The sequence below is a fragment of the Chelonia mydas genome, chromosome 1 (genome assembly GCF_015237465.2).
Source record: "Chelonia mydas isolate rCheMyd1 chromosome 1, rCheMyd1.pri.v2, whole genome shotgun sequence".
Classification (NCBI taxonomy): Eukaryota; Metazoa; Chordata; order Testudines; family Cheloniidae; genus Chelonia; species Chelonia mydas.
The window spans coordinates 59,840,097-59,866,987 of NC_057849.1; the positions used below are offsets into that span (position 1 = coordinate 59,840,097).

General features: G+C 40.4%; 1 protein-coding gene and 1 long non-coding RNA gene across 7 annotated transcripts in view; one reads left to right on the plus strand and one right to left on the minus strand.

Annotated features, from left to right (window-relative positions):
- Window positions 1-9,889: 9,889 nt before the first annotated feature.
- GTF2F2 (general transcription factor IIF subunit 2) overlaps window positions 9,890-26,891 on the minus strand; it is a 134,517-nt gene continuing 117,515 nt past the window's right edge. For 4 of the 5 annotated variants that reach the window (XM_037894320.2, XM_037894334.2, XM_027821241.3 and 1 more), the window contains 2 exons: window positions 25,242-25,385; window positions 9,890-10,742 (listed from right to left, as the gene is read on the minus strand). In XM_037894320.2, coding sequence (XP_037750248.1) covers window positions 10,623-10,742; window positions 25,242-25,385 — 264 coding nt within the window. In that variant the 3' untranslated portion in view covers window positions 9,890-10,622. Of the gene's footprint in view, window positions 10,743-23,836; window positions 24,605-25,241; window positions 25,386-26,891 lie in introns of those variants that run through there. The other variant, XM_043522664.1, reaches the window with a different exon arrangement.
- LOC119565759 lies at window positions 10,738-21,540 on the plus strand. Of its 2 annotated transcripts, XR_005224617.2 has the most exons (4): window positions 10,738-13,384; window positions 13,511-13,612; window positions 14,664-14,912; window positions 19,533-21,540. It is a non-coding gene; the product is annotated as an uncharacterized LOC119565759 (long non-coding RNA). The 2 variants fall into 2 exon arrangements; XR_006283851.1 differs by having other exon boundaries at window positions 10,738-13,612.

Here is a 26,891-nt window from a genome sequence, read left to right on the forward strand (position 1 = left end):
CCCTTACAATGCTGAAGGGGAAGAGGATTGTCCTCTGTTCTACACACTTACAAACATCAGAACAGCCACACTGGGTCAGACCAAAGGTCCATCTAGCCCAGTATCCTGTCTTCCGACAATGGCCAATGCCAGGTCCCCCAGAGGGAATGAACAGAACAGGTAATCATCAAGTGATCCATTCCTTGTCGCCCACTCCCAGCTTCTGGTAAACAGGCTAGGGCCACTCAGAGCATGGGATTGCAGAACTTGGGTTCTGAAGAAAAGTACACTTGTTCTTAATACCTCCTCAATCCCTCTTCTCTCCCCAAGGCTGGGTGCACTCCTGCCCCTCTCTCTGATCATGCCGGAAGGTCCCATGGACCAACAGATCTATGCTGCCTGGCTGTGTTCTTTTGGCCACTAGCCTTCACAGCCCAAGCACAGATATGCATGGGGCTTCCTGCCTCTTCCTGAAAGCTCCAGTTCAAATTCCCCACTTTCACCCTGTTATCTTCCTGGCCTAATTGGGAAGATATCAGCTGACAGTAGGTGTCAGGCATACAGGTCACAGGCAAAAGTACTGATTCCACTCTAGACTCCTCCTGGCCCTATCTCATCAGCCAAGCCCTTCCCTTTTTCCTGCACATCAGATAAGCCCCTCCACCACCCCATACACACACACCCAAAGACCGGGCAATTATCCAGTCTTCCTAAGAATTAAAATAGCCAGAATGTCATTTCGTGATTGATGTGTGCAAATATTTCTACTGGTCATCTGCTTTGGGGATGATGGTTACATTACCACAAAAAGTTCCCTAAGTATGGCAGACAGAACCCCAAGTTAACAGCTGCACTGTGACCACTGCAATGCTGATATAGCCTGGCAGTTTTATATCTAGGTTAGTTTTCTAATGGCCTCTGATGACTAATAAGGAGGCCATGCCCGGGGGCAGTAGAGTATTGTGTTAACTTACACAAGAGGATGAGAGGATGTCCAGATGATTCAAAATACAAGTTCTCTCGTACAAATTAGCTTGTAGCCATTTAGCCTTTCATTAGGATCCTGTCAGATCTCACAGGCTAAGTTGGTTGACCCAGGTCAATGCTTGAGTGTGAATCTTCTAAGGCATTGTCTACCTAGGGGAAATTAGCCAGCGTCACTATTCCTGTGTGGATGCTATTCAAGAATAAGAGATTTTATTTCAGAATAATTCCCTTCTGTATTTATTTCAGAATAATTACACCAAATTTCTTCTGAATAGAGTGTCCACATGGGGAGCTATTGCAGCATAGTTAGTCTGGTGTAGCTCTGCAGGTTAATTTCCCTGATGTAGACAAGTCCTAAGCTACATTTACATGCAGCAAGTAAGGCTGATGAGTCACTTCCTTCTAAATCAGTACCTAACCAATGACTCTGCCTTGTGCTAGGGTTTGTCAGATGAGACGTACAATCAAGTTCTTGACCACTTAAAACCATGCATGAGAAGAGTGAAGTGTTAACACTGTTGGCCAAATCCCCGTGTGGGTAATAACGGAGTCTACCTATGTTCGAGGAAGCAGCATTGCCATGGCGTTAAAGTAGGGGAACTGGCAATAAAAAAAATCTGGACTCTATTCCCTATTCAGCTGTTGGCTGGGTGTGTCACCTTGTACAGTTCATGTACCATTCCTGTGTTTCAGTTTCCCCATCCATATGATGTGGATAACACCTACTCCCATGTGCTGCTTTGCCATATACCTGACAGAAGAGGTGATGTGGGAGATATAGGGCCATATTGTTGCATGGTGGGAGCCAACTGGCAATTGTGGCACTGGAAACATGCCAGCTGGCTGGCTGGAGTACAATTCCCAACAATAAAGGCAACTGCATAAGTGACCTGTAAAAGAAACCAGTGAATACTCTATCCCTCCCCCATGCAATCTGTCCCTCCCACACACCGTTTTTCATTTAGTTTGTTTTCGGTTCTTTATAATGTATAAGAAGTCTTCATTCCTCCCACCCCCACCCCTTTTTTCCCCCTAACCTCCCTTTCCCCCCAAATAATTTTTTTGGATACTCCCCGTCTCCATAAGAAATATCACATATTGACTTCTCTTTTGCTGGAAGACACTTTGGAGAATGAGTGGCCTTGTGAGAACCCCTGATGGAGAGGGGAGAAGAGATTTTTAGTCAGGTGGTTTAAACTCTTTCATTTAAATGAGCTTTTAAAAAAAATATTAAACGGACAGCTTTCGTTAGGAAAGATTTAAACAACTCACTTCCTCAAAGAAAAGCCTGAGAAAGCTCTGCCTTCTCCAGTTCTCCCCTCTTCCAAAGCAAAGCTTCATCTTCATAATATTTCCAAGATAACAAACAATCAGAAAAGAAACCAACGAATCAAAAACCATCCAGAACATTTACATCATAAAGAAACAAAAGAGTCACACACTTTTAAAAAAGATCTTTGCAGGTCACCTTTAATATCATGGTTAGATTATTGTGAAGAACCTGTGCTGGTGGATTCCAGTCTGAAGATAAAGGAATACACCCCCAGTTCAGCACATATGTGGACAAATAAAATTTAAGGGGAAGAAGAGAGAGAGGCTTCTAACCAGGTCCAGCAGTTCATCAGTGAATCAAGCAGAGTCCTGCCAAGCCTGTGGTCTGCTTTCTTGTTGGAGGTTTTGATTTTTATACTTAGAATTTGCATTAATATCCAACATTTCAGGGACAGAGGGTATTTATTTGAGTTGGGCATAGGTGGCTTTTTTTTTTTTAAGCAGATTGGGAAGGGTTAGTCAGAAGCTGGTAATGGGAACTCGTAACAGCCACAGACAATTAAGGAAGCAGATCAATTGTCAAAGTGGAGGAGAATGGTGAAATCTGATGAGAATGTTCATCAAGTGATGCAGAAGGTGCGTGGGGCTGTACAGTCCACTCCTGGTACCCAACTGCTGCTGGAGGCTGAGAGAGTTGTATCTGGGGCCCTGGGACCAGTTAATGTTATTACTGTGGCCTTATACAGCGCATTGCAAACAGGCCTCAAAGTGCTTTACAAATCTGCCTAAGCACTAGTAGCCCAGTTTTACAGAAATGAGGCATCTATGTTAAGGGTCTTGGCTAAGGTTATACAGCAATCCAGTGGCAAGACAGGAACAGAACCTCAAAGTCTCATCTCCTAGTCTGTGCTCAATCTACCAAACTACAGCTCAGTTTTGAGTGGAAAGCGGGGGCTGCTAGGACACGTAGCTCCCCAGGAGTAGCTGGAAATTGGGGCTGGATTAGGGACAGGTAAGCAGGCCTGCTCCTGATGCTTTGATGTTGCACTTCACGTGGTACAGTTTTACTGCATATATTGAATATATTTGAAAGCGAACATTGAGTAAAAACTAGCTATTGACCCCGTTGCCAGATTCAGCCGCAGGGTGACTGGCTCAGTGACGGAATGGTTCACTTGGGGCAGTTACACTCCGGTGGAAAAGTGTGCAGCATTTTCACTTAGCACTTGCATTATCTATATTGTAGCAGTGCCACAAAGCCCCAGTCATGGATCAGGATCTCATTGTACTAGGTGCTGTACAAAAACAGATGTGTTTGTCCTAGGCATTCCTCCTCAAACAAAGTAGCACTATTAAGTCAGATGTAAAAAGCCTCTTCCATGGGATGCTCCTGATCTGGACTTGGGACAACCAACATAAATAGCTCCCAAAGATTCCATGCCAAGTTTTACACAAAACTCACCACACTCTGTGATGGGACACTAGGTTATACCGTAAAGACTAACAGATTTATTTGGGCATGAGCTTTCGTGGGTAAAATCCCTACTTCTTCAGATGTCACAATACATTGTCACTGTAGACGTTTGCAGGGAGGGAATAATGCCAATAGATACAACATATCAATGGACTGTATCACCATATAACATTTACAGACAACAATCTCTGAGGAACATTTTGCTACTTAAAGGTTACTAGAAAACTTTATGGAAAATCATTGCTGTTTACAACGGTAAGCTGCTTTCCAGGTTTACAACAGTTGGGATGTGACCCTATAATGCTTCTTTCTCCCAGAAAATTCCTATCAACTTTAATAGGAATTTTGCCCAAGTAAATATTGTGTTATCAGGGCCTTAAACACTAGTTCAAACAAGGCATAAGGGCCTTAAACACTAGTTCAAACAAGGCATAAGGGCCTTCAGATGTTATTTAAAAAACAGGATCATAGCATTAAAGATAGGAGAAAAGCAGAAAAACGGGAGGTGTCTGTAAAAGGTCTGTCCCTCTGACTTGGGACAGGTCAGTCCACACATACTGGGTTGTTTGTCACACACCAAAGAAGCAGGAACACAAATGAAACTGTAAAAATTTCAAACATTAATCTAGGTAGGCCCCTTCTCTCTTCTGAGCTACCCAGCAGCCACCGACACCTCACCAGTTACTCCCACAGCACTTAGAAGACAGGACAATTTTGTCTAGAAATTCAGCTAACAGAATAAAGAACCTAGTCCACATGCTGGAGTTTTGCCAGGTCAGATGCACTGATAGAGCTCCCACAGGCCATAGACAGGAGACATTTCTGTGCAAGCTCTTGTCCCTGTGATGTCCAGCAGCTGAGGCCTTCCACAGCTTCTCTTGAAACTGGAAATCCCACCATCATTTTTAACATGATTTTTGTTGAGAGCTGAATGGAAAAATGCTCATTCAGTCTTAAACTGAAAAATCACCTGGTGGATTCCAGAGAGGTGGAGGGGAGAGTGAAAGGTCTGCCCAGGTCTAGGGGCACATCATCATTTTGACTAACCAGTTGCTATATTTTTCTCCAGGCTTTTTGAGTGTGTGATGGCAGCTGACTGGGTTAGGAAGGGTTTTTCCTGCAGGGAACATTGCTCTTCTCACCCCTCACTTCTAAGGCATTGCTGCATGCTTTTGGAATTAAGCAGGAGATTTTGAGTGATTCCAGGTTATTAGATGTCTTACACACAGAAACGTCTGCCTCACCATTGAGCAAACTATCAGAGAGCATCCCTCTCTCTCCCCCTCAGCCTACTGCATTAATTAGATACTTTAAAATTCTCTGTATAGCCCAGCCATTGGTTCCTTTGATCATGCTAACAAAAGAGCAGAGCCCTTTCAATGTGAGAACTTACTAGGCAGGTAAACAGACCTTGGTCAAGCCCCCTCTTTCCCCAAACTGGGCCATTAATTCTAGTAGGGCATTTCATTACCTGTTCCACCACAATTGTGTGGGGATCATTGTTTCATCATTTTCAAAAGCAAATGTAAAGCTACTGAGCTCTTCCACTCCTGGGAGTTCCCATTTCCTTTATACTGACTGATTTTCAAGGTAGCCTTGACAGGCACATTCCATTCATTTTATTGACTAATTTAGATAAACGCTGCCCAGCAGCAATTTGACACAGATTCAACTGTTTTAAAGAAGCTTCCATTGTTTCAGTTGCCACTTTAACTCAACCCTTTGTCCTTTCTTATTCTTTTTCTCTTTACGGTCATTTAGGCCTCGTCTCTGCTTCAGAATCAAAACACTGCGAACACGGTTGTCCGCAATTGGTTTAGCTGAACTGGTATTGAGCAAAGGCTAGTTACAAGAGCACTTGTGTTCAGCATTCTTTCAGATGACTGTGCTCAAACCTTGCTCATAACACAAGGTGTAAGTGGTTAGCTGAAACAATGCTCAGTGTGGTTTTTCCTTGTCTACCCTTGCAACTCAGTGGTGCTTAGTGTTAAGCTTATCACTGACAACTGCTCTGCAACTGTTTAGTATTGTAGTGTAAACTAGGCCTTAATGTTCTGCATTTCTTCTTCCTTTACCTCTTCCCCAGAGAGGCATCAGGACCTCTTCTTATCCCAGATTCTAGCCTACATTAGGATCTCTAGCTACCGTCACCCACTGCCAGTCTCCGCATTTCTACTCTGGAGAGAGGATTCATGGCTTGCTCATGGCAGGTCGGCCTCTACCCTCTGCACTCAGGGAGAGAAGTGGGCAAGGGGGAGTATCTCAGATTATGCACAATAAGCTTGAAAATCTTGGTTGGAGAAGTAGCTGGTTGGATGGAGGATAAACAAGCCAAGGAGAGGAGAAGGTTAGAGCTGAAAGGTAGGAAAATCTGAAAACTCACAACTCCTCTCACAGAAGTTTAGAGATCAAAAGGCAGAGAAGCTCCGGGGAAGTGTTCCCACTGCTGTTTGTACCAAAGGGGCAGGCTGCCCCTGTGAGGTGTGTCATGTTGACCACAGCTCCGAACTGTCTCTGGAAACTGCAGAGAAAGGACCCTCACCGGGGTGAGCCTGCAGAAGTGCTTTCAATCATGAATAATAAATAATCAAAGAAAATGATTTGCTGGGAGTCAATATGATGACTCACTAAATGCCATCTTAGTGATGGTGACATCTGAACGTGGGTAGGCAGAACTGACACATACAGGAGGTATGTTCAATCAAAGCCAATTTAAAGCAGCTGGTGAAGACAATACAGAAGTGACTCAAAACAGGGTAGGCTTTGAGGAGCACTCACTGGAATTTTAACAGCTAGTTTGCACTGTTCCCACTCCAAATGAGGATACTCATACCTGTGTCAAAGAATCAGTAACGCTGTTCCAATAGACACACGTGTGACTTTCTGCCAGCACACTTTTAATATTCACATGGTGCTCCCTTTGAGGTGCAACAAAGAAAACTAACATCTCTTATTTATACGACAACTTCCCAGAATTGACAGTGTCTAGCATCATCTACTCCAACCCGGTGTTCTGAGTTTATATTTTAGAATATACAGACTTACATATGCACATTCCAAGTTAGACCTGCCCATCTTCCACATAATTTTCTGGAGACTGCTACTGCTAGATTCCTGCACTGCCTTCATCATGAGTCACATAAGCTTGGACCTCGTCTACACTAGGGAGTTTTGCACTGGGATAACTGCACTGATGTGGTATGCCCTGGCTTGAAGCTGCTGCTCTGAGTTTACCCTCTGGATTTATACCAGTGCAGCTGAATGGGTGCAACATCCCTAACACTGATGACTAGCTTTTTGCATCCCATTTGTCTGTCATCTTTAGGGTAAGCTACTTGGGACAGAGACTGGGTTGTCTTATTTTGAAGTACCAAGCACACTGCTGACATGTGACAAATAATGTTGGGGTTGAAATTAGGGCTATGGATTTCAACATTTATTGTCTGAAATATTCAGAGGCTGTTTTTAGGAACTAAATGCAAAAAGTGCAGTTTCAGACGTTTCCAGTTGATGTTTATTTTACTTCACATGCACATGATCCTTAGTCTACTACACAGCCTAAAACATATGTCATGGCATGAACTACAGGGTGGGTTCCCAATTTTTCAGTGCTTGAGTCGTATCTTAACAGCGATCTTCTCATGGACCATCTCCCTTCTCATTCACTATTGCACAGGCCACACAATTGTGCCACCAGGTTCCCTCTATTCAGGAGTATGTAATATCCCTGTGGCAGCTACAGAACTTGCCAGCACCAAGTGACATTGGGAAACTGATAAACCTAAAAATACATCTGTTTATTTAATGAAATTTAGCAGGCAGATACAAGGAGAAACAGCACCACGTGACCGGCCAGTTCTCCAGGGATGTGTTTTGCGAACCACAGTTCGGGAACCTCTGCACGAGAGAAAAATGCAGCCTTATTGTAGGCCTCACCATCAAGCAGGGAAAGACAGCCAGTGGAGGGACAATCATATTCGACATTCCTGCAACTCTCTGGTTAAATGAATAAATAAGTAGTCAGGGAGACCAGGGCATCAGACCAGACTGCCTAAAGCCAGGCTACTCCCATCAGACTGCTCTGGGCAAGTGGCACTCCTCTCCCCCTTCTATTGGTGGAGCGCCCTGGAGAAAAAGCTAGTAAAAACTAGAATCCCAAAACTATTTTGGGATTAGTAGGTATTTGTACATGAAGGGATTATTCATCCCATCCCTAATTCAGACAAACTTGAGGTCCTTAGCATTACGTGTTACACCATACGGAAGAACCCTGAAACCAGGGAGAGGGGGGGAAAGGGATGAATTAGCTGATTGAAGTCTTTTCTGTCTCTAGGTCAATGCCTGAAGATCACCTGCAAGCTTCAGCCTGTGAACAACACAGTGGCCCGGCTCCTGGGTGGATCAACTTGCAAAGATATGGATATTAATTTATTCTGAATAGGTTACTATAATACATATTTATCTCATATATGCTTTTAATTTCTGTAAACAGTGCCTAGTTCCTATAGCAACAGGCATTCTGCATATCACTAAAATAACTGAATTTCTTTAATTCTTTTGTATTACTGTGACCGATCAGTTCATCTCACTATAACTACAATATTTTGCTAAACCACTGAGCAGCTGAAGACAGATTATGAAACAGTAAATTCACATGCAAAATCAAAAATACATTCTTGTTAGGCGAATCACACAGTACTGCCATTAAGAGCATTTTACGCCAAAGGCTGGACTTAATTTCTATATCAATATTGGCAAATTACAAATAGAAGAACAAGATTGCATGCTTTTTGCAATAGAGACACGTATTTCTGTTCTGTTTGTACAGCACCTAGCAAATGGCGTCCTTTTCATGACAGTCCTAGGCACTACAGTACAACAAATAAATAATAACTAGGATTGTGACTTTAGAAATCAGGATATTTCCAAAAACAACAATAAGGGAGAACTGAGTTCAATCAAATGAAGGCAATCAATAGAAAGTACTTAAATTGGAAAAATTAATCAGGCTTTTTCTTCCTTTCTTAAGCAACAGGTAAGTAAGCAGGGTAAACTGTATACAGTCCTCTTCTCTGCACTCACTCCAAATAAATATTTTTTTACCTCAACTGGATATACCACTGTGAAACTTTGCCTCTGAGCTACTGTCCTTCCTTTGGCTCCTACTCCACTTCCTTTACCTTCACCTTGACCTTCAAAGCCATAAGTGGCCTAGGACTCTGCTACATCAGTGTCATCATTTGTATCCATGGGCCACACCCATCCATGGCTAATGCAGCTCAGAAAGTCCAGAAAAAAAAGCACTGCAGAGCTGGAGATAAAGCATTCTTGGCTGAAGGAGCTCAGCTGTGGAACAAAATTCCAGTGCCGATCAGAACAATACAGAATCTCATCACCTTCAGGCAATTCTGAAAGACTCTCCTCTCTGATAAAGCATTTCTTCCATAATCAACATAATAATGACAATAAAAATATCTGTTCCACCTCATGTTTAGCTGTGACATTCTGAAACAGAGCTCTGTGTAAGCTCGAAAGCTTGTCTCTCTCACTAACAGAAGTTCTTCCAATAAAAAAATATTACCTCACCCCCTTGTCTCTGTAATAAAAACATTGGTATTTACTCTTATTAACAATTAAAAAGATTTTTTTTTAAAGTAGATCTTTCCAATTTCATTGACATCTGTCTACAAGTGACATACAGATTTTAGTGATGTGGGAAAATGTTTTGAGGGAAAAAATATCCAAGGCATAGATTAAGTTAAATTGACCCTGCTTAAAAACAAAATGCCTTTAACCCCCTCCCCCCACTCACCCAATCTGAAACTACTGCTATGACTGAGTTAATTCATATGCATCCTTACTTTTGTTTTCACATTATTTTTCCTGAAATTTTGGGATGCCAAAAATATAACAATTCTTTAAAAAAAATAATAAAAGGAGACTACTTTACATTTACAACAATATATGTCAGCTGGGTGCTTTACAAAAGCGGGCATTTAGCTCCATTTTAAAAATGGGGAAAGCGAGGCACAGAATGGTTAAGTGACTTTCTCAATGTTGCAGGGAGATCCAGTGGCAAACTCAGGGATAGAAACGATGTCTAAAAATAGCCTTTCATATCTATATAATTCAATTGATCAGAGCTCTAATATTCACCCAATAATATACATAATTTTATTTGGTACAAATTAAATGCTCTCTTTATTGATATGCTTAAACATAAAACATGAGCACATTTAAAAAAAACAAACATATTAAAGGTCTTATGGGGCCAGAGTACTTATGGGGCCAGAGTAGTTTTTCCTCAGTGATCAACTGTAGTGGTTCCCCTCTCCCCATTAACCAGTTTAGTAAAGAGCTTTTTTTAAACTGAGCATTATTTGTTCTCAGGAAGACTTAGGATCACCATGAGTGTCATGACTAAAGACTGATCCTAAAAAGCACAGAGTGCCCATAAATTCCCAATCAGTATTAACTATGGATGATCACCACCTCACGGGATCAGGCCCCTAAGGAACTCAGTAGAATAGGAAGTAAAAATGCAGTACTGCTGGGATGCAAAACACAAAGTTACAGGTCCCTCTAAAGTACGTTTTACTTTAAAGCTATCAATATTTAACAAAAGTCAAAACTACTTAAAAAATAAAGCCAAAACTCAAAAGGTTTCTAATAAAGATAAATCTAATACAAGTTTATTCTGTAATTTTTTTTTTGTCAGAAACAAGACAAACGTATAGAAACATCCAAGAAACTTGCTTTTAAAAATGAAGCCAGGCAAATTACAAAGTATTACTCTTTTTAAGATCTCTTGGTACTGAATTGTGCTCAGTCCAGTCTGTTTAACTGCAGTGTTCCCTCAGCGCAGTCCCATTATTCTATAGCCTCTGTGTTTGCTTCATTAACAGTGGCATTAATCACTCTTCTCTTCTCCTTGATAATGTCTATATTCTGGCTTCAGCTCCCATGTGTTTTTGTGGGTCCCCTTAACATTGTAGATGCCTATTTCTCTTAAAATTTCTTTCAAGTATATCTGAAAAGAAACAAAACATTTAAATTAGAAAGACACGCAATTACTGTAGTTCTAATTGAAAACAACACACGATCTGCCAACCCACATTTACACTGTTAATAAAAATGATAATGAAATAATCTGACAACTACCAATAACAATTTCTTTATAAGATTTAATAGTTTAATGGAACTAACTTCTGACACTCTGTGCGATTAGTTGTGCAATAATTGCATTTTGAATGAATGTCTGACAGGTTTTAAATCCCTTGACTACAATACATATTAAAGCAGAAGTAGATTTAATAGTGAAGAATGCATCCTTGGAACTGGAGAAGGAACAACTGAGTCCCAACTATGACAATTCTTCAGCTGGCCTCATTGTTTAGTTTAGAAGTGCAGCACCTCCAGCGAGCTGAATTAAGGGTCAGATGTTGGGGCAGCAGGTGCTTGGAGTGTCACAGAAGCAGTATTCTTAACATCCCAGGAAGGAGGATTATATAATATCTGTAGAGCACATGTAAATGCAAAGCATTAATACCCAGAGGTCGGGAGGCAAGAAGGATCCCACGGCACACTGATTTGTTGGGAGATTAGAAAAATCAAAAGGCTGCAAGATGCCGAAGATACCATATGCTTTACAAATGTAGCTACACCAAAATTCAGAGTGGACAATTTTATCTTTCTATTGGACAGTACTACAATGTTACAAAGGAGTCCAAGTGACGAAGCGCCTTCAACTTCAGAGGCCTGGAAATATGGCAGGAGGTCACATGTGCTGATGGTGAGCTTCTGAGTGTAGGAGTTTCAGGAGGTTACTGCAAGCTGTCCCAATCACCTCGATAGATACATTAGGGGAGTAAATACCTGAGAGGGTGAAGAGATATTTCAGCTAAAGGACACTGTTGGCACAAGAACAAACGGGTATAAAACTGGCTGCGAACAGATTCAGGCTGGAAATTAGAAGGTTCCTAAGCATCGGAGGGGTGAGGCTCTGGAACAGCCTCCCAACAGAAGTTGTGGAGGAAAACACCTTAATTAGTTTTGAGAGAGCAGGACAAATTTATGAGTCCAACTGTATGACCGTGTTGCTTCTGATGGCAAGGTGCAGGCTTAGCAGCCCTGGAACTAATTTGTGGTTTATATCTTATGCTCCTAAAAGCTCGTGTTTCAGCCAGCCACCTGTGGGGGTCAAGAAACTATTTCCCGCTCCACCCCCCATGTATTCTGGAAATTTTTGGTTTTTTTTTTAAAATCTCCTTCCTCTGGAGCGGCAGGGATGGCTGCAGCTGGAGATGGGCCATTGGATGGGGAGGGCCAGGGCTTTGAGGTGGCATCAAGCATCCTCTCTCAGGTGCTTGGCTGGCTGGTTCTTGCTCACGTGGTCATGGTCTAAGTGATCGCCATATGTGGGATTGGGAAGGAATTTTCCCCCAGGTCAGACTGGCAGTGACCTTGGGGATTTTCCACCTTCCTCTGTAGTGTCAGTGCGGCTCACTTGCCAGGATTATCTGGGTATATCTCATTTCCCTGCCATGGCGGGGCCTCAGGCACAGGTGCACCTTGGTCCCTCCTATTCCCTGCCTGTGGCGCATAATAGTCTAATCTCTTGTAGGCTGTTATCGTTTGGTCTAATTTTGGTTGTTGGATTTAGTGTTGGTGGCCTGTGATATACAAGCAATCAGATCTGGTGGTCCCTTTCTGGCCTTAAACTCTATGGCTATGACTCAAGCATATTGGCAGTACTGCTCATTTACTGGATCCTCAGCTGCTTCTGGATGTGCAGATGATACCAGTGACCAACTGCTTTTTTCCTCACTACTTTTAGCCAGAGGTTGCAACCTTTTCTTTCAGATTGCTACAGTGATCCTTGCTTTTGTCACCTCAAGTTTGTACTTAGTGCCAGTACTCCACAGGATTTGTTAAATATCAACATTCAATACCTCAGAAAGCATCTTAGCCAATTATTTTAAAACTCTTGGGTGAAAGTTACGTGGTCTGGCAGATTTTAAAATGTTTAACTTTAGTAGTTATTTAACATCCTACCTAATTACTGTCAGAATAATTGTGATAAAACAAAGTCATCCCTTTAAGACGTGAGTATATCATCTTGTTTTCTTCCAAATAAAGAACAAGTATGTACTGAAAAATGCCTTCCCTTCATCATTACTTACATTTTACCAACCCCACCTACTAACAGACTTATACGATTGTTAGGATTTCATTTGTTCCAGATATACATTTTTAAATTGTGGCTATTGGTCCATAATAATTTACCCCTGACTTTATGAAAATATTTACCATTTATATTATGGCAGTGCCCGGAGTCCCCAATCAAGATCATGGCCCCATTATTCTGGCACTGTACAAATAGAAGTAGATATTGGTCCCTGCCCCAAAGAGCTTACAAGCTGGCTAAAGCTAATCAGTTTTTTGACCGTGAAACAGTTAACAATGATTGCATCTAAAGATCAAGTACAAAGAAAAATATTGGGGTTGTGGCCTCTTTTGCTTCTTCATAATGTATATTGGAAAGTTTTGCTGTTGGCTTGTTTTCTTTTTTCTTTTTTTTTAAAGGATTAGATATTCAGGTACTGCCTACCCTGGAATACTATAGCAACTATAGTTTGAGAATCACTACATAAGATTTATACCCTGACACAGGTATAGTGTGAGCACTTTCAAACTCATTCTACAAAATGTATTGATCTGCGTTTGTTAGAATTGTTACAGCTTTTTACATCTCTAGTGACACTAAGTGATAACGTCTGCCTGATCCTTCTCTTACAGCTGAGCCCACGGAAAGCAGACATTTGTTGATACAACAGCCTACTCTCTCATCCTTGTGCAATTTTATCTCCTTCCCAAGTTTTACTTGGAGCAGAGACTGAGGTGAACGTATGCAAGAAAGATTTGGCCAACTTTATTTTTTGGCTTTAAGAAACTTAAAAAAGATGGCTCTCTATCTTTTACAGATTCTGATCATTAGTATTCTCCCACATCAACATTTTACTAAGGGCATGGCTACACCTGCAGTTGTAGAGCACTGGGAGTAAACCAGCCTTCGGAGACAGCAGCAGGGAAAACGCTGCTGAGTGTTTACTCTCTCAGCTGGAAGCGCACTGGCGTGGCCACATTAGCAGCTCTTGCAAAGCCACAAAGAGCAGTGCATTGCGATAGCTATCCCAGCATGCAAGTGGCTGCAACATGCTTTTCAAATGCAGGGGGTGGGGTGGAGAATGACAGGGAGTGTGTTGTGTGTATGTGGGGGGAGAGAGAGTGAGTTTTTGGGGGGCTGAGAGCATGTCAGCATGCTGTCTTGTAAGTTCAGACAGCAGCAGACCTCCCTCCCTCCCCTTCCCCCGCCTCTCTCTCTCTCTCACTCAGAGCAAGCAGCATTCCTCAGTAACGGTTCCTCTGTCCCAGAGCAGATAAGCAGCCAGCTGTCAGAAACGGAGCTTTGAAAGGACATATCCACATTCCTACAGCGAGTTCAAAACAATGACAAGAGTGGTCACTTGACTTAAAGGGATTATGGGACATTTCCGGAGGCTGATCAGAGCACAGTAATGCAACACCTTGTTCACACTGGCGCCGCGGCGCTCCAGCGGGGCGCAGCAAACGTTATTCCACTCGCCGAGGTGGAGTACCAGCAGCGCTGTAGCCGCGGAGTCAGAGCGCTCTACGTGCCTTGCCAGTTTTGGACGGATAGTGAGCTAGTGCACCTGGGGCTCCTTTATTGCGCTGTAAACTCGCAAGTGTAGCCAAGCCCTAAGCAAAGCATAGTCTACCACCACTTCTGTAAAAATGTTATTCTAATTAGATTTATGTAGGAAAATCGTTCTTAAAATCCATTCTGATGATTATTATGTAATGATTATAAATAAACCTGGGTTAATAACCACACATACAAACAAGCTGCTTTTTCATTATCCTCTTCCAGGTCTGCAATTAAATTGATCATTGGTACAAATGGCAAACAAAGAACACAGCGTTCATTTTGTACTGCATGGATGACTCTTCAGTGTCTGAGTTTTAAGTGCTGTAGAGAACTAACCCCAGCAGGTGGCAGCAATAGATTAAAGGAAACGGAGATGCACATTACTGAATCTGTGAGAACAGATGAGCTTCCTTCCAAAAAATATACAGCTGCCTTCATATTACAAACTAGGCAGACTTTTCGGCGGCCTGAGTGAGTATTCATATTTGATTCTAGATCGTGCAGATCAATGATGTGAACTTTTTTGTTAAAATGATACTGGTAGCGTGCAAAATCTTTTCAAAAACATGCATGCCATACGTACAATTAACAGGAACTGCATGCAAGTACACTGAAGCATGCACACATGGAATTAGGCATGCATTCATTTTCAACTCTTGTGCACCCGTGCACAGGCAACTTTGCACTTCATCGCATGGTTTAAGAGTGTTTGGGACTAAGATCTATTTATGGAATCAAGGCCAAATTCTGCTCTTGAAGACGTGCACAGCTACCACTGAAGTCCACGGGAATGAAGCACAACAAAAGCTATATACCCACATAACCACATTAAGCAAATATATGTAGGCAGTTATTGGATTGATTTGATGAATTTATGGCTTAGAAGACAGGTCACACAACTGCAAAATGCTTCTGTGGAACAGAAAGCATAGCGTGAGGAATACAATACTTATGGGCATTTCTGAACAGAATTCATAGAACTAGGCACTTTATTTTTTTAGATCAAACAGAACAGACAGGTTTTTCCGAGAAAAAGATTTAATTAACTTTATTTGATCTTTGTGAGGAAATTTAAGGGAATTTAGACCCTGTCTACTGTGGGATTAAACTGTTACTTGAAGCATGGTTTTAAAACTCAATTTAAACATGGTTTAAAGACACTGTGAATAGGATTAAAATTAAAATGAAGTTTAAACAGAATTTAGAAACTGTTAGAGCTTAATTTTTTTTAAAAAAAGATGTTTTTAAAAATATGTCAATAATTGTTTTAAGTTAGGTTTCAGAGTAACAGCCGTGTCAGTCTGTATTCGCAAAAAGAAAAGGAGTACTTGTGGCACCTTAGAGACTAACCAATTTATTTGAGCATAAGCTTTCGTGAGCTACAGCTCACCTCATCGGATGCATACTGTGGAAAGTACAGAAGATCTTTTTATACACACAAACCATGAAAAAATGGGTGTTTATCACTACAAAAGGTTTTCTCTCCTCCCACCCCACTCTCCTGCTGGTAATAGCTTATCTAAAGCGATCACTCTCCTTACAATGTGTATTGGGGTGGGGGTGGGGGGAACCTGGATTTGTGCTGGAAATGGCCCAACTTGATTATCATACACATTGTAAGGAGAGTGATCACTTTAGATAAGCTATTACCAGCAGGAGAGTGGGGTGGGGGGAGAGAAAACCTTTTGTAGTGGTAAACACCCATTTTTTCATGGTTTGTGTGTATAAAAAGATCTTCTGTACTTTCCACAGTATGCATCCGATGAAGTGAGCTGTAGCTCACGAAAGCTTATGCTCAAATAAATTGGTTAGTCTCTAAGGTGCCACAAGTACTCCTTTTCTTTGTTTTAAGTTTGTTTGTTTTATTTACCTTGTAAATAAGTTGTAGATGAAATCGCTGCACCCCCAAACCCTTTGAAAACAACTAAGCATTCTCCATATCTGTACACATACCCTTCTCCCTGCCAGCGCCAAAGATTGGAGAGCAGGGGCTGGGAGATTTGGGCATGAGTAGAAATGAGATTATTTGCCAATCCTAGCGTCTCTCTCTTTAGTATAACTCAAAATTATATCAGAAAGTAACAAGGGAAGTCTCTCTTGTGGGAACAGTAAAAACAAGTTCACAAGAACAATGCAAAATAGGACTGATACTGAGTTCATTAGGTTGTTTTTGTTACACTTCCCTGCTTGAGAAACTTCCCTTTGTTTTCAGTGAGTCCTGAGTTAGACCAAAGAGAAAAAATAACTGGTAGGGGAACCTCTCCCTTCTTCCACAATCGGGGAGAGGGGGCAGGAAGTTTGGGAACAGAGGGTAAAAGGTAAACACTTCATAGGAGCGCTGATTCTAAGGTTTCTTTTGATTAGAATAGAAAGATGTATTTTAAGAATGTTTTAGGTAGCAATGTTCTAACTAACATATTCTAAAAACAACTTTTTATCCTCATCAAGAGAAACTAAGGGGGAGTAGAGATGCAATATTATCTCCCTTGATCAAAAACTCACAGACCTCAACTACCCGTAATGTAAATCAATACTACATTTAAAAGAAAAGCATTTGAATTTTCCTTCCATCTCCATCAAATTTGCACTCTAGCACAAATCCTTAACAGAGACCTCAAATGCTTTCCTATCACTTATATACTATCAGATCAACACATCTGACTGTCACACATTGCATGCCTTTGGGAAGTCATTTTGCTGTAACATTGCTGAGGTGTGTCCTGCCACAGGCTTAGCTATCACAAAACAGTGTTTGTTAGCTAAATTCCTAGTTTTTCCTCACAGATTTGGTGTACCTCAGTGGAAAAGCCCTCCAGAAGTCAGGGATAAGCAGTGGTGCTACTCTCTATGACTCAGAGAAAAGATGTTCAGGCTGTTCGTATGTTGACCCCCTGGAAGAGGGAGAGAGACTGATATGCCTCAGTGTATTCCTTGGGTCAATATAACATTTGCCCATTAAAATTACTGAAAGGAAGTACACCAAGAGCAGCCCTGCGTGTTTAACAGTGACGACCTGAACAGTCAGCAGCTCTTCCCTCACTGTCTTCTAGGTTGGGATTCATTGTTGTAGTGAATGATATACGGGTAGTAAACAGCAAGGACATTTAAAACAGCACCAAAGAGATGAGATTTGAATCCCTAGTATCCTTTCCCACTTCAGAGTAATTTCCCCATGGCTATGGGTGTCTTTGGTGAAGTGGGGGGAGAGTGTGCAAACCTCTTTATTTTTAGCCTCAGCCAGTAGTTTTTGGCATTCACACTGCAGCAGATTTGTCATCAACTTAAAATGTGATGGGTTCAGCTTGGCACATATTTTATGTTACGGCTAAGAAGTTATAAAATATTCTGTTGACAAACACTGTCAATGTAGAACTGAAATTTTAGGAATCAGCACATGAGGAGCAACAATGTTGCCAGAGGACAGGTCTCAGAGTTTTTTTAGATTTATTGCAAAAGGGGTACAAAGAAAAGGTAATCCCGTAGGGGAAATACTGCCAAAAGACGCTATTTTAAAACCCTTATTCTCACTGTATCAATTCACTTTTCACCAAATCACCATGAACAAGTCAGACAGTGCTCAAAGGTTATATTCTATCTTTTGGGTTTTGCCATTTCAAAGAGATTTTTACAAAAATAAAGGTTTTAAAGCTTCTGTTAAAACCCAACTCCGTAACACAACCTTAACTAAGGTGCTGTCACCCCTCCATCATAATGGATCTACTATACAAAAACTACTGTTGTTACCTAGAAAATTTAAATTCCTGGAACAACTCTTCCAACTGCGAAATATTGAGCAGAGAAGTAGTTTAGTTAAAATTACAAATAAAACGCCATCCCCCTTTGGCTCAGATCCTTCTTCACGGTCCGAGTCCAAAAGGTCATTACAAGCAACTGTTCCCCCATCTCTAACAGCCTCTTCTGCAGAGTCAGACAAAATTCAAGACTCCACATTATTATTAATGGTGGGAGAGCATGAAATGACATGGGCTGAAGTGTCAAGATTACGCATATTACAACCTGATCCCCCTCCTCTCCTTTACACCTAACCTAACTCCATCTCCCAGCTTTCACAATGCCTAGTGGAAATTAGCATCCAGATGGCACAATGGAGTCATTAAAGAGAATTCATCTACTCACTAATATCCTGCACTATCAAAGGTACCTGTCATATTATAGCCTAAGCATCCTTTGGATTACTCAGTGCTATTGACAGGTTTCAGTGCTATTGGATGCTCAAATAGGCATGGTAACTAAGCCACCCACTTTCATCTGTGAGTGGCCTGAAGACTGCACTGGCCTGAAGATTGCCATTGCACTTGCTCGTGGCCAAGAGATCCAAGCCTTTAGTGACCTTCAGGCTGATTAGTGGAACTCATCACTTGGAATGAAACCACGTGCCCTGAAAAAGCTCCAACTGGAAGAAAATGCTCCGGTTTTCTGTCTGCTTACCAACACCTATCATCACGAGTCCATCACTTCATTCTCTACCATCTGCACTTGCTCCCCTTTGATTACACAGTCCAATTCAAGGTCTCTGTTCTGATATTCAAAACCCTCCCGGGCTTTGGCCCTGGCTGCCTCAGGGTATGTCTACACAGGGAAAAAAAAAAAAAAAAAAAAAAAGAGATCCACAGCCTCAGAGCCTGGGTCACCTGACTCAAGCTCATGAGTCTCACGCTGCAGAGCTAAAATAGCAGTGTAGACATTTGGGCTTGGGTGGAAACCTGGGCTCTGAAACCTGATGAAAGGGGAGGGTCTGGAAGCCCAGGCTCCAGCCTGAGCCTGAACCTTTACTCTGATATTTCTAGCCCGGTCGCTTGGGCCTGAGTCAGCTGGCTCGGGCTCAGAGACTTGCTGCCATGGAGATTTTTTTTTTTTTTTTTTTTTTCTGCGTAGCCTACCCTAAAAGATCACCTCTCCCTCTGTGATCAGTACCTCCCAAAACAGCTCTATTCCACTGGAACAATTACACTGTTAGATTAGACTGACTGTCTAAGTATTAACACACAAGTGAGCATAATAAATATACCAGTCTGCATCTAGAATTCCCATAACACCACAAGTAAGTTTTATGTTGGGTTTTTTTTGCAGTCTGAAGCAAAACTGTAAGTGATCAGGGATTCAAGACAACTTCCATAAATATTCTCCTTTTGTGAAGAGAATGCCTTGAAAATGCTGGAGCTGAAATTAACAACAAAAGCAAGAGTCTCCTGGGGCAGATACCGTACCATTATAAAGGACGTCAATAAATTAACTAGTAGTGTTTCACTGAATACACAGCACTCGTTACAAAATTACTTGGCAACAAACAATAAGTAGATAATATTACTGAATCTCACCGCTGAGTCTGAAAAAGTACTCATCATTCAACCAAAGACAACCTTCATCTCCACACTCCTAATTGATGTTAAAACTATTTTTTGAATCTGGTTGTTGTTGTTGTTATTAGGGATTCACGTACTTTCGTGGAAGGGGATGCTAGATTATTTTCTGCCTATGTAAGTACATAAGTAGATAAGGCAAAAGTGTTCAGATGCTCTTAGATGCATGAATTGTGTATCTTCAATTATTTTTCAACTTCAGGCCCAAGATTTAGTCCCTGAGCCTTTGCTTGATGGCTCTGTCCACTTTTAAATCTACAGGGACAGAAGTGAGTGGTGTATTTTTTAGAGAGACTTCTCTTTGAGCATAAGTGCACCTGCAAATGCTCCTGATATCTGGATGGCCTCATCTGCCACTTGTCTCAAATGTTCTTAAGGCCAACTGATTATCAGTTTCACATTGATTTTTTGCTGTGACACAGTAAGTTTTTCCTCAGTGCCTCACATTCTCTGTTTCCCTTCTTTGCTTTTCACATCCTTCTTTATCCCTCTACCCTTGCCCTTTGCTTCAGATCTTGCTCCCTAACATAAAAGCAACTTTTCTGAAGTGAAGAAAGCGATAATGAAATTAAACCTGCTCTAAACCCATTGAAGCTAGTCGGAGTTATATGCACATATACAAGTGTCAGAACATAATTAAAAGGGCAATTTCTCCAAGAAACTTGTTGCCTATCTCTTACAGATTATTACAAAACACTCAAGCATATTCAATATTATGTGCAAGAGTTAATTAATGCAATATGAAGGAAAACAAGCAGAGAAAAAAGTCAGGAAATGCCAAAATTTAAGTTTTTTTTAAAACATAGTGTTAACTTGGCAACATTGCACATCCTGTATATTTGAAAACTCTCCCAAAATGAAATACAGCATATTTGTGCAACCTCACCAAGTTAAAGCCTCTAAATATAATATTATCTCAAACTTGTGGCACATTAAATTGAGAAAATTAAGAGAATTGAAAAGTATGGGAGGGAGAATGCTACTACCAGTGAATGCTACCACTGTCAGCAAAATTTAAAAAAGGGCAACAGAAACAAAAAAGAACTTTTTAATAAAGTTAAACTGGAAACCTCTAGTTTAGAGCAATACAGAGTATTTGAAAAACCAATCCCCATTGACAGAAAAATAAACAGTAATGAGAAGAATGTGATTTCAGAGCAACTTTTGAACTTCCCACTGCTCAGGCTGCATTGGTAAGGAAGTCTGATGTCCTCGCATAGTATTTTCCAGACGTTTGTCTGAAAAAACTCAAAATAAACCAAATCACCAACTACTGCTCATTGTTTTCTGTTCTTCAGCAATATCCATTATTTTAACGTTACCCCATGACATTTATTACATGCACTGAGAGCTATGAGATCAGACATTACTGCACCAATATTGTTCAAATATTCTGCAATAAAACAGGTAAAAAGGAGCCCACCTAGTAAACCATTCACACACAAAGTCTTTCAATTTTTTTGTTCGGGAAAACTGTCTCCAAAATTTCAAAGACTAGAGTTACAGCATAAGACGCTCTTATTGCTACTGCATTTTTTAAGGTCTGAGAAGCCTCAATGCAGTTTTTTAAATGGAGAGTGAAATGTTAGCATGGCATTATATAATGAGAACATACTTGGGAAGCTGCAAAATGCATCAACATCTAAGCTCTGAAAAATGTTTTCCAAAACTTATGAGGAATGCAAAAATACTCGAGAACAAGTGGACTAAGCTTAAGTGTTAGAAATAGTTATAAATAGTCCTCACTATTAGCCATTTATAAAAAAATCCAGTTCAAATTAGACACAGTAGTCCTATTCTTTAGTGAGTATTTTATTGTTTACACACCAGACAAATTCTGTTCATTGTTATTTATTCAGTCTAAGTCTGGAACAATTCCAACAACTTCTATGGAGTTACTCTATATTTAGATCAGGGTAAAGGAGAGTAGATTTGACTATTATCATAGTGTAATTTGTATGTGTTTATATTATTTTGAAGTAAAAATATAAAATGTACTAGAATTCACAAGAGACCTGCTCTGTGTTTACAGGACTTCAGAATAAATATAATGTCAGATCCAACATATACCAATGTACTCTTCAAAAGTGTCAGAAGGATGCTATTTACAATCACACCAAAAATACTGGCATTTATTTGCTATTTGATTAAAGAAGTTTTTGACAGTTTTGCTAAGTGAAGTTTAAACACTAACACCCGGTGAGGTAAGCATCAATAGATTAATTCTAACACAGCTGAAAAAAGAACTGGCAAAACCTTTTAGTCAATTCTGAAAATAACCACAACATTTAGAAACCTAGAGGAAAAATTACATACCAAGAAAGTCTTAAAAGCTATTTTAGAAAATCAAGCAGTGAACACTTATGCAGAGTTTAATTAACAGCCAACCTCTTTACAATAAGTAAGAAGAGAAAATACCTATTGGACCTGTTGGCGTGCATGTGTGCGCGCGCGGGCGGAAAGCAGAGCTGCTATGACAACAATGAAGCCACAGTGGGAAATAGGAACAGATACTGTATTTTTGGAAAAAATATTTCACACTAGAGATTAATGTCTACGGGGCACCGAGAAAATTGGCACATTGGAATGAAAATAGGCTGAAGGGCAGGAAACAAATAGCTGATAGCTGCTAATGGAATTGTTTCCATTTAGAAAATGCTTACTAGAGAAGTACTTAAAGGAAACACAGAAACTTAGCATGTTAATTTGAGGGGGGTGGGGGGTTGGTGGCATATTGAAAGAATGTTTCTAAGTTATCAGTACACTGGATATCATGTGAACAAAGAGGAAGGCAGCCAAGCACAGGCTGTACTATCCCCACTAATATTTGGGTGTAGGGGAATCAGCAAACAAAGATGGCAAACATCCATCAAAAAAGTAAACAGGAAGAGGCAACTATATATCATGTTCTTCTGAACGGACACTGCAGAACATACTGAGAGGGAAAGGGTATAACAGCTGTAAAATCTTGGTAGTCTTCAGATAAACGGGCAGGTTCAGCTCAAGTGAACAGGAAAACGTGGTGCTGGGTTGGAACAAAACATAAATTTAGGTAGATTGTATCATTATTAGGAGTTTTATGGTTAAAAGCAATAGAGCTCACTGAGATTAGAGTAATTAATTAATGTAGATCTACCACACTATGAGCAGAATATAATTTCTTTCACGGAAATAAAATGAAAGTGACAGATATTATTTAGATTGGTGTAGAGCCCAGTTTGTGCTATGTGCTTTTCAAATACAGAAGATGACAAAGTCCCTGCTCCCAATAAGAACAGCCTGAAAAGATGAGGACAAAAAGGTGTGACTAAGGGGTACAACATATAAGCAAAACAATCAAGATGATGATTGGTCACGTATTACTGGTATATTTTTATCTTTTTTTTTTTTAAATTGAGAACACAAGATTCCCTTCCCCATTCCCTCCACACAACTCAGCCCTCATCTTCCTCCCACACCAACTCTCAGCTTGTGTCCCTACACCCTCCCACTCCAAACAGATGAAGAGTTTACTCATATAATAAATAACTGAAACAGAGAAATGGATGAATTAATCAGCTTGTTTCTGCTATGTGTTTAGCCTTCAGGAGCCTGAATAAGAGAATCATGGCTTTGTGGACCTGCTCAAGGAGGTCATTCCATCATTTAACTGGCTAAAATTTTTAAATAACTGTCTCCTTCCCCACTCTGAACGCTAGGGTACAGATGTGGGGACCTGCATGAAAACCTCCTAAGCTTACTTTTACCAGCTTAGGTTAAAACTTCCCCAAGGTACAAACTATTTTACCCTTTGCCCTTGGACTTTCGCTGCCACCACCAAACGTCTAACACCGGTATTATTATCCTTCTCAGGAAAGAGTTCGTTTGGAAACGTCTTTCCCCACAAAATCCTCCCAAATCTTACCCCCTTTTTTTCTGGGGAAGGTTTGATAAAAATCCTCACCAATTTGCATAGGTGACCACAGACCCAAACCCTTGGATCTTAAGAACAATGAAAAAAGCATTCAGTTTCTTAAAAGAAGAATTTTAATAGAAGAAAAAGTAAAAAAGAATCACCTCTGTAAAATCAGGATGGTAAATACCTTACAGGGTAATTAGATTCAAAACACAGAGAATCCCTCTAGGCAAAACATTAAGTTACAAAAAGACACAAAAACAGGAATATCCATTCCATTTAGCACAGCTTATTTTCTCAGCCATTTAAACAAACAGAATCTAACACATATCTAGCTAGATTACTTACTAAGTTCTAAGACTCCATTCCTGTTCTGTCTCCGGCAAAAGCATCACACAGACAGTCTATTTACTTACATATCTCCACATTTGATACGTATTAAGTGAGCAAAACTGATGTGTATTCAGTGTATTATAATAAGGAATATAGGGATCTAATACTTTTAGGTTATAATCTGGGCCACTATTTGTGTTGTGTATATAACATGGAGTGCTGGAAGGAGCTCAGGAAATTAGCCAGAGTTGCTGCAGTTCCTACTATTGGTCTTCAGGGATTGCTATTGTGTTCAGTAGGCTATTTACAGTTCCAGGGGTGGGTGCACAAGGGAGAGAACTAGGGAGTTAGACAGGCTGAACAGCAGCTCTGCATTTCATGATGCTTTGTTGAGGGCATCCATAAAGACAGAAATCCCGGGGAACTGGAGAAAAAGGCAAAATCCTACGGGTGAAACTCCTTTTCCACTTCCGCTGCCAGAACTAGCAGGACATAAAAGGCAGTCTCTCCCCTGCAGAAGGCTGCTGGCACTTGCCAGAAGGCGCGGTTGGGATCTGCCAGGATGGGAAAGGGAAACAGAAAAGAAATCTAAGGGCTGGAGTGAGGTTGTAGAATGTCATTTCATCAAGGGAAAGAAGGGACAGGGCTACTCCCTCAAAGCCCATTTTTGAGTATGTATTTTTGTGTTTCTTTTCATGTTTTATTTTCATCCTAAACAGTCACACACACAAATGAGGTAGAAAAAAGCCTGAACTGCCCCCACTCCCAAAAGTGGAATTTTAAAAGTCTGAATGTAGGCAATAATGAGAATTTAATATTAAATGTATTTGGGGCCTGATATTATGATACTTGACTTTTTTCTACCTATTTATATAGATAAAGAGTCTGATTTCTAGCATTAACACACAGAAGCCAAACATAGAAGAGATCTATTATTTTAGCCATCTCTTTGCCAAGGGAGGAATTAATCTCCACAGTATTTCATATCTATTTAGTTCTGAATAAATGTATCTTAAAATTGTGTGCCAACTTTCCTCTCTTTACTATAAACACACAATAAATACATTTAAAAGGTATATTTTTAAGACTATGTACTGTAAGTATAAAAGACATATTCCTAATCATCAATATATTTTGTAGTGGTCATTACTGAAAAATATGTTACGAAGGCTATTATAAACACATACATACCACAGGTTGTTTGGTTATGTCCACCAAGTCCTTAATGTTGTAATACTGGTGTTTTTCAAAGGCAGAAAAAAGCATGTCCAACACTTGCTGTTTATCAGCCCGAGCTCGTTTTCCATCTTCTTTTTTCTTTTTTTCATACTCAATCTATGAATTAAAATATTTTTTTAAAAAAAGATGTACATGCAACACAATCTCTGGGTATTTCTCTATACAGAGTACTACAGTATCTATTTTGTAAAAAACCCATCTATTTAATAAAACATTTTGCAGCTACTTCCTGCTTTTCCTTTCCAAAAAATCAACATGTGAATGATCAATCAATCCTTAGTACCTCTAACACATAGATAAATAATAACTCCACTTCACAAATAAAGGAACAGATGCAGAGAGATTAAGTGACTTGTCCAAAGCTAGAGAGAGTTCACATCCCAGTGTCAGAACAGGGATACGAATTCAAAAGTTCTCAGTGTACACCTCTTGACGCAGTCAACTTATTTTCATTCTCGGGTGCATTTTGGTGATTTATTACACCATAATTATTCTGAAAGTCTAGGTTTCTTAAATTTGAGAAATCTTCAAAAGAGCAGCAAGTCAGCAACATTTGCAAACTGCACCAGTCAATAAAGTGGGTTATAAAATACCATCTTGATTGCCAAGACCTACAGCATAACAGCTGGACTCCACAGAAACTACAGAATGCGAACAAAAATCCAGGCAGTCTACTTTTTTGTTTTAAACAGTACACAGACATTTGTATCCAAAGCACTCCACTGAAAATCCAACAGGCAATGAGCTAGGACATCCTGCAAATACTGAAGAGATATTATGGCTTTCCAACATTCTTATAATCCTCTTACACTACATTGTGAATTTAATTTCATTCTGTCTAGTGCTGCCATAGCACTGTCCCACAAAAATAGATTTTTGTATTGGAAGAAAGCAAGCATGATAAAATTAGACACAGTCCACCTATAAACTCATCCGCAAAAAATGACAGGGATCTTCATATTAGGTAATGACAGAACCAAGTGTGGATCCTTTAACTATAAAGCAAGCAGAATTAGGGACCCATTAGTTTGATGGAAACTTGTTACATAGATAAAGAACATAGAGTTACAAAAGTTTTGTTGTAACAAGTTTACTCCTTTAACCCGTGGCTTGGGTATCATGAGCAGAATATTTGGGGTTAGTGCTTTCCCCTCCCTCCAAATTTTGCAAGCAGCTTCCCCACCAACACAATCAACCAGCTCTGTGCTGCACACATTTCTGTGGTGATGCAGGGACCAGAATGAAACTGAATAAGATTTGCAGGTTACACTTGTACCATAGAGAAACAGTACTGTATCTGAGTCCAGGCAGACAGTACTACTGTATACTGAGGAGGGAAAACACAATTTTGGGGCCATCTGCCATGGTGCTTAACATGAAGGGTAGGAAAATCTGAGTTGATTGGTCCTTTACTACCTGGGGTGGAGAGTGGAAGAGAAGCAGTAAAAGTGCCTGCTGTTTTTGCTAGAAGTATCACAATGCGCCGTACCTAATGTCTGATGACTGGGAAGTTCTCTGCATGTCACTGTGGAGGGAACTGTCCTTGAGTCTCAGTCTGCCAAGTCTTAAAATTGTGTTTAATTTCTAGCCAGGGTAGGGTCA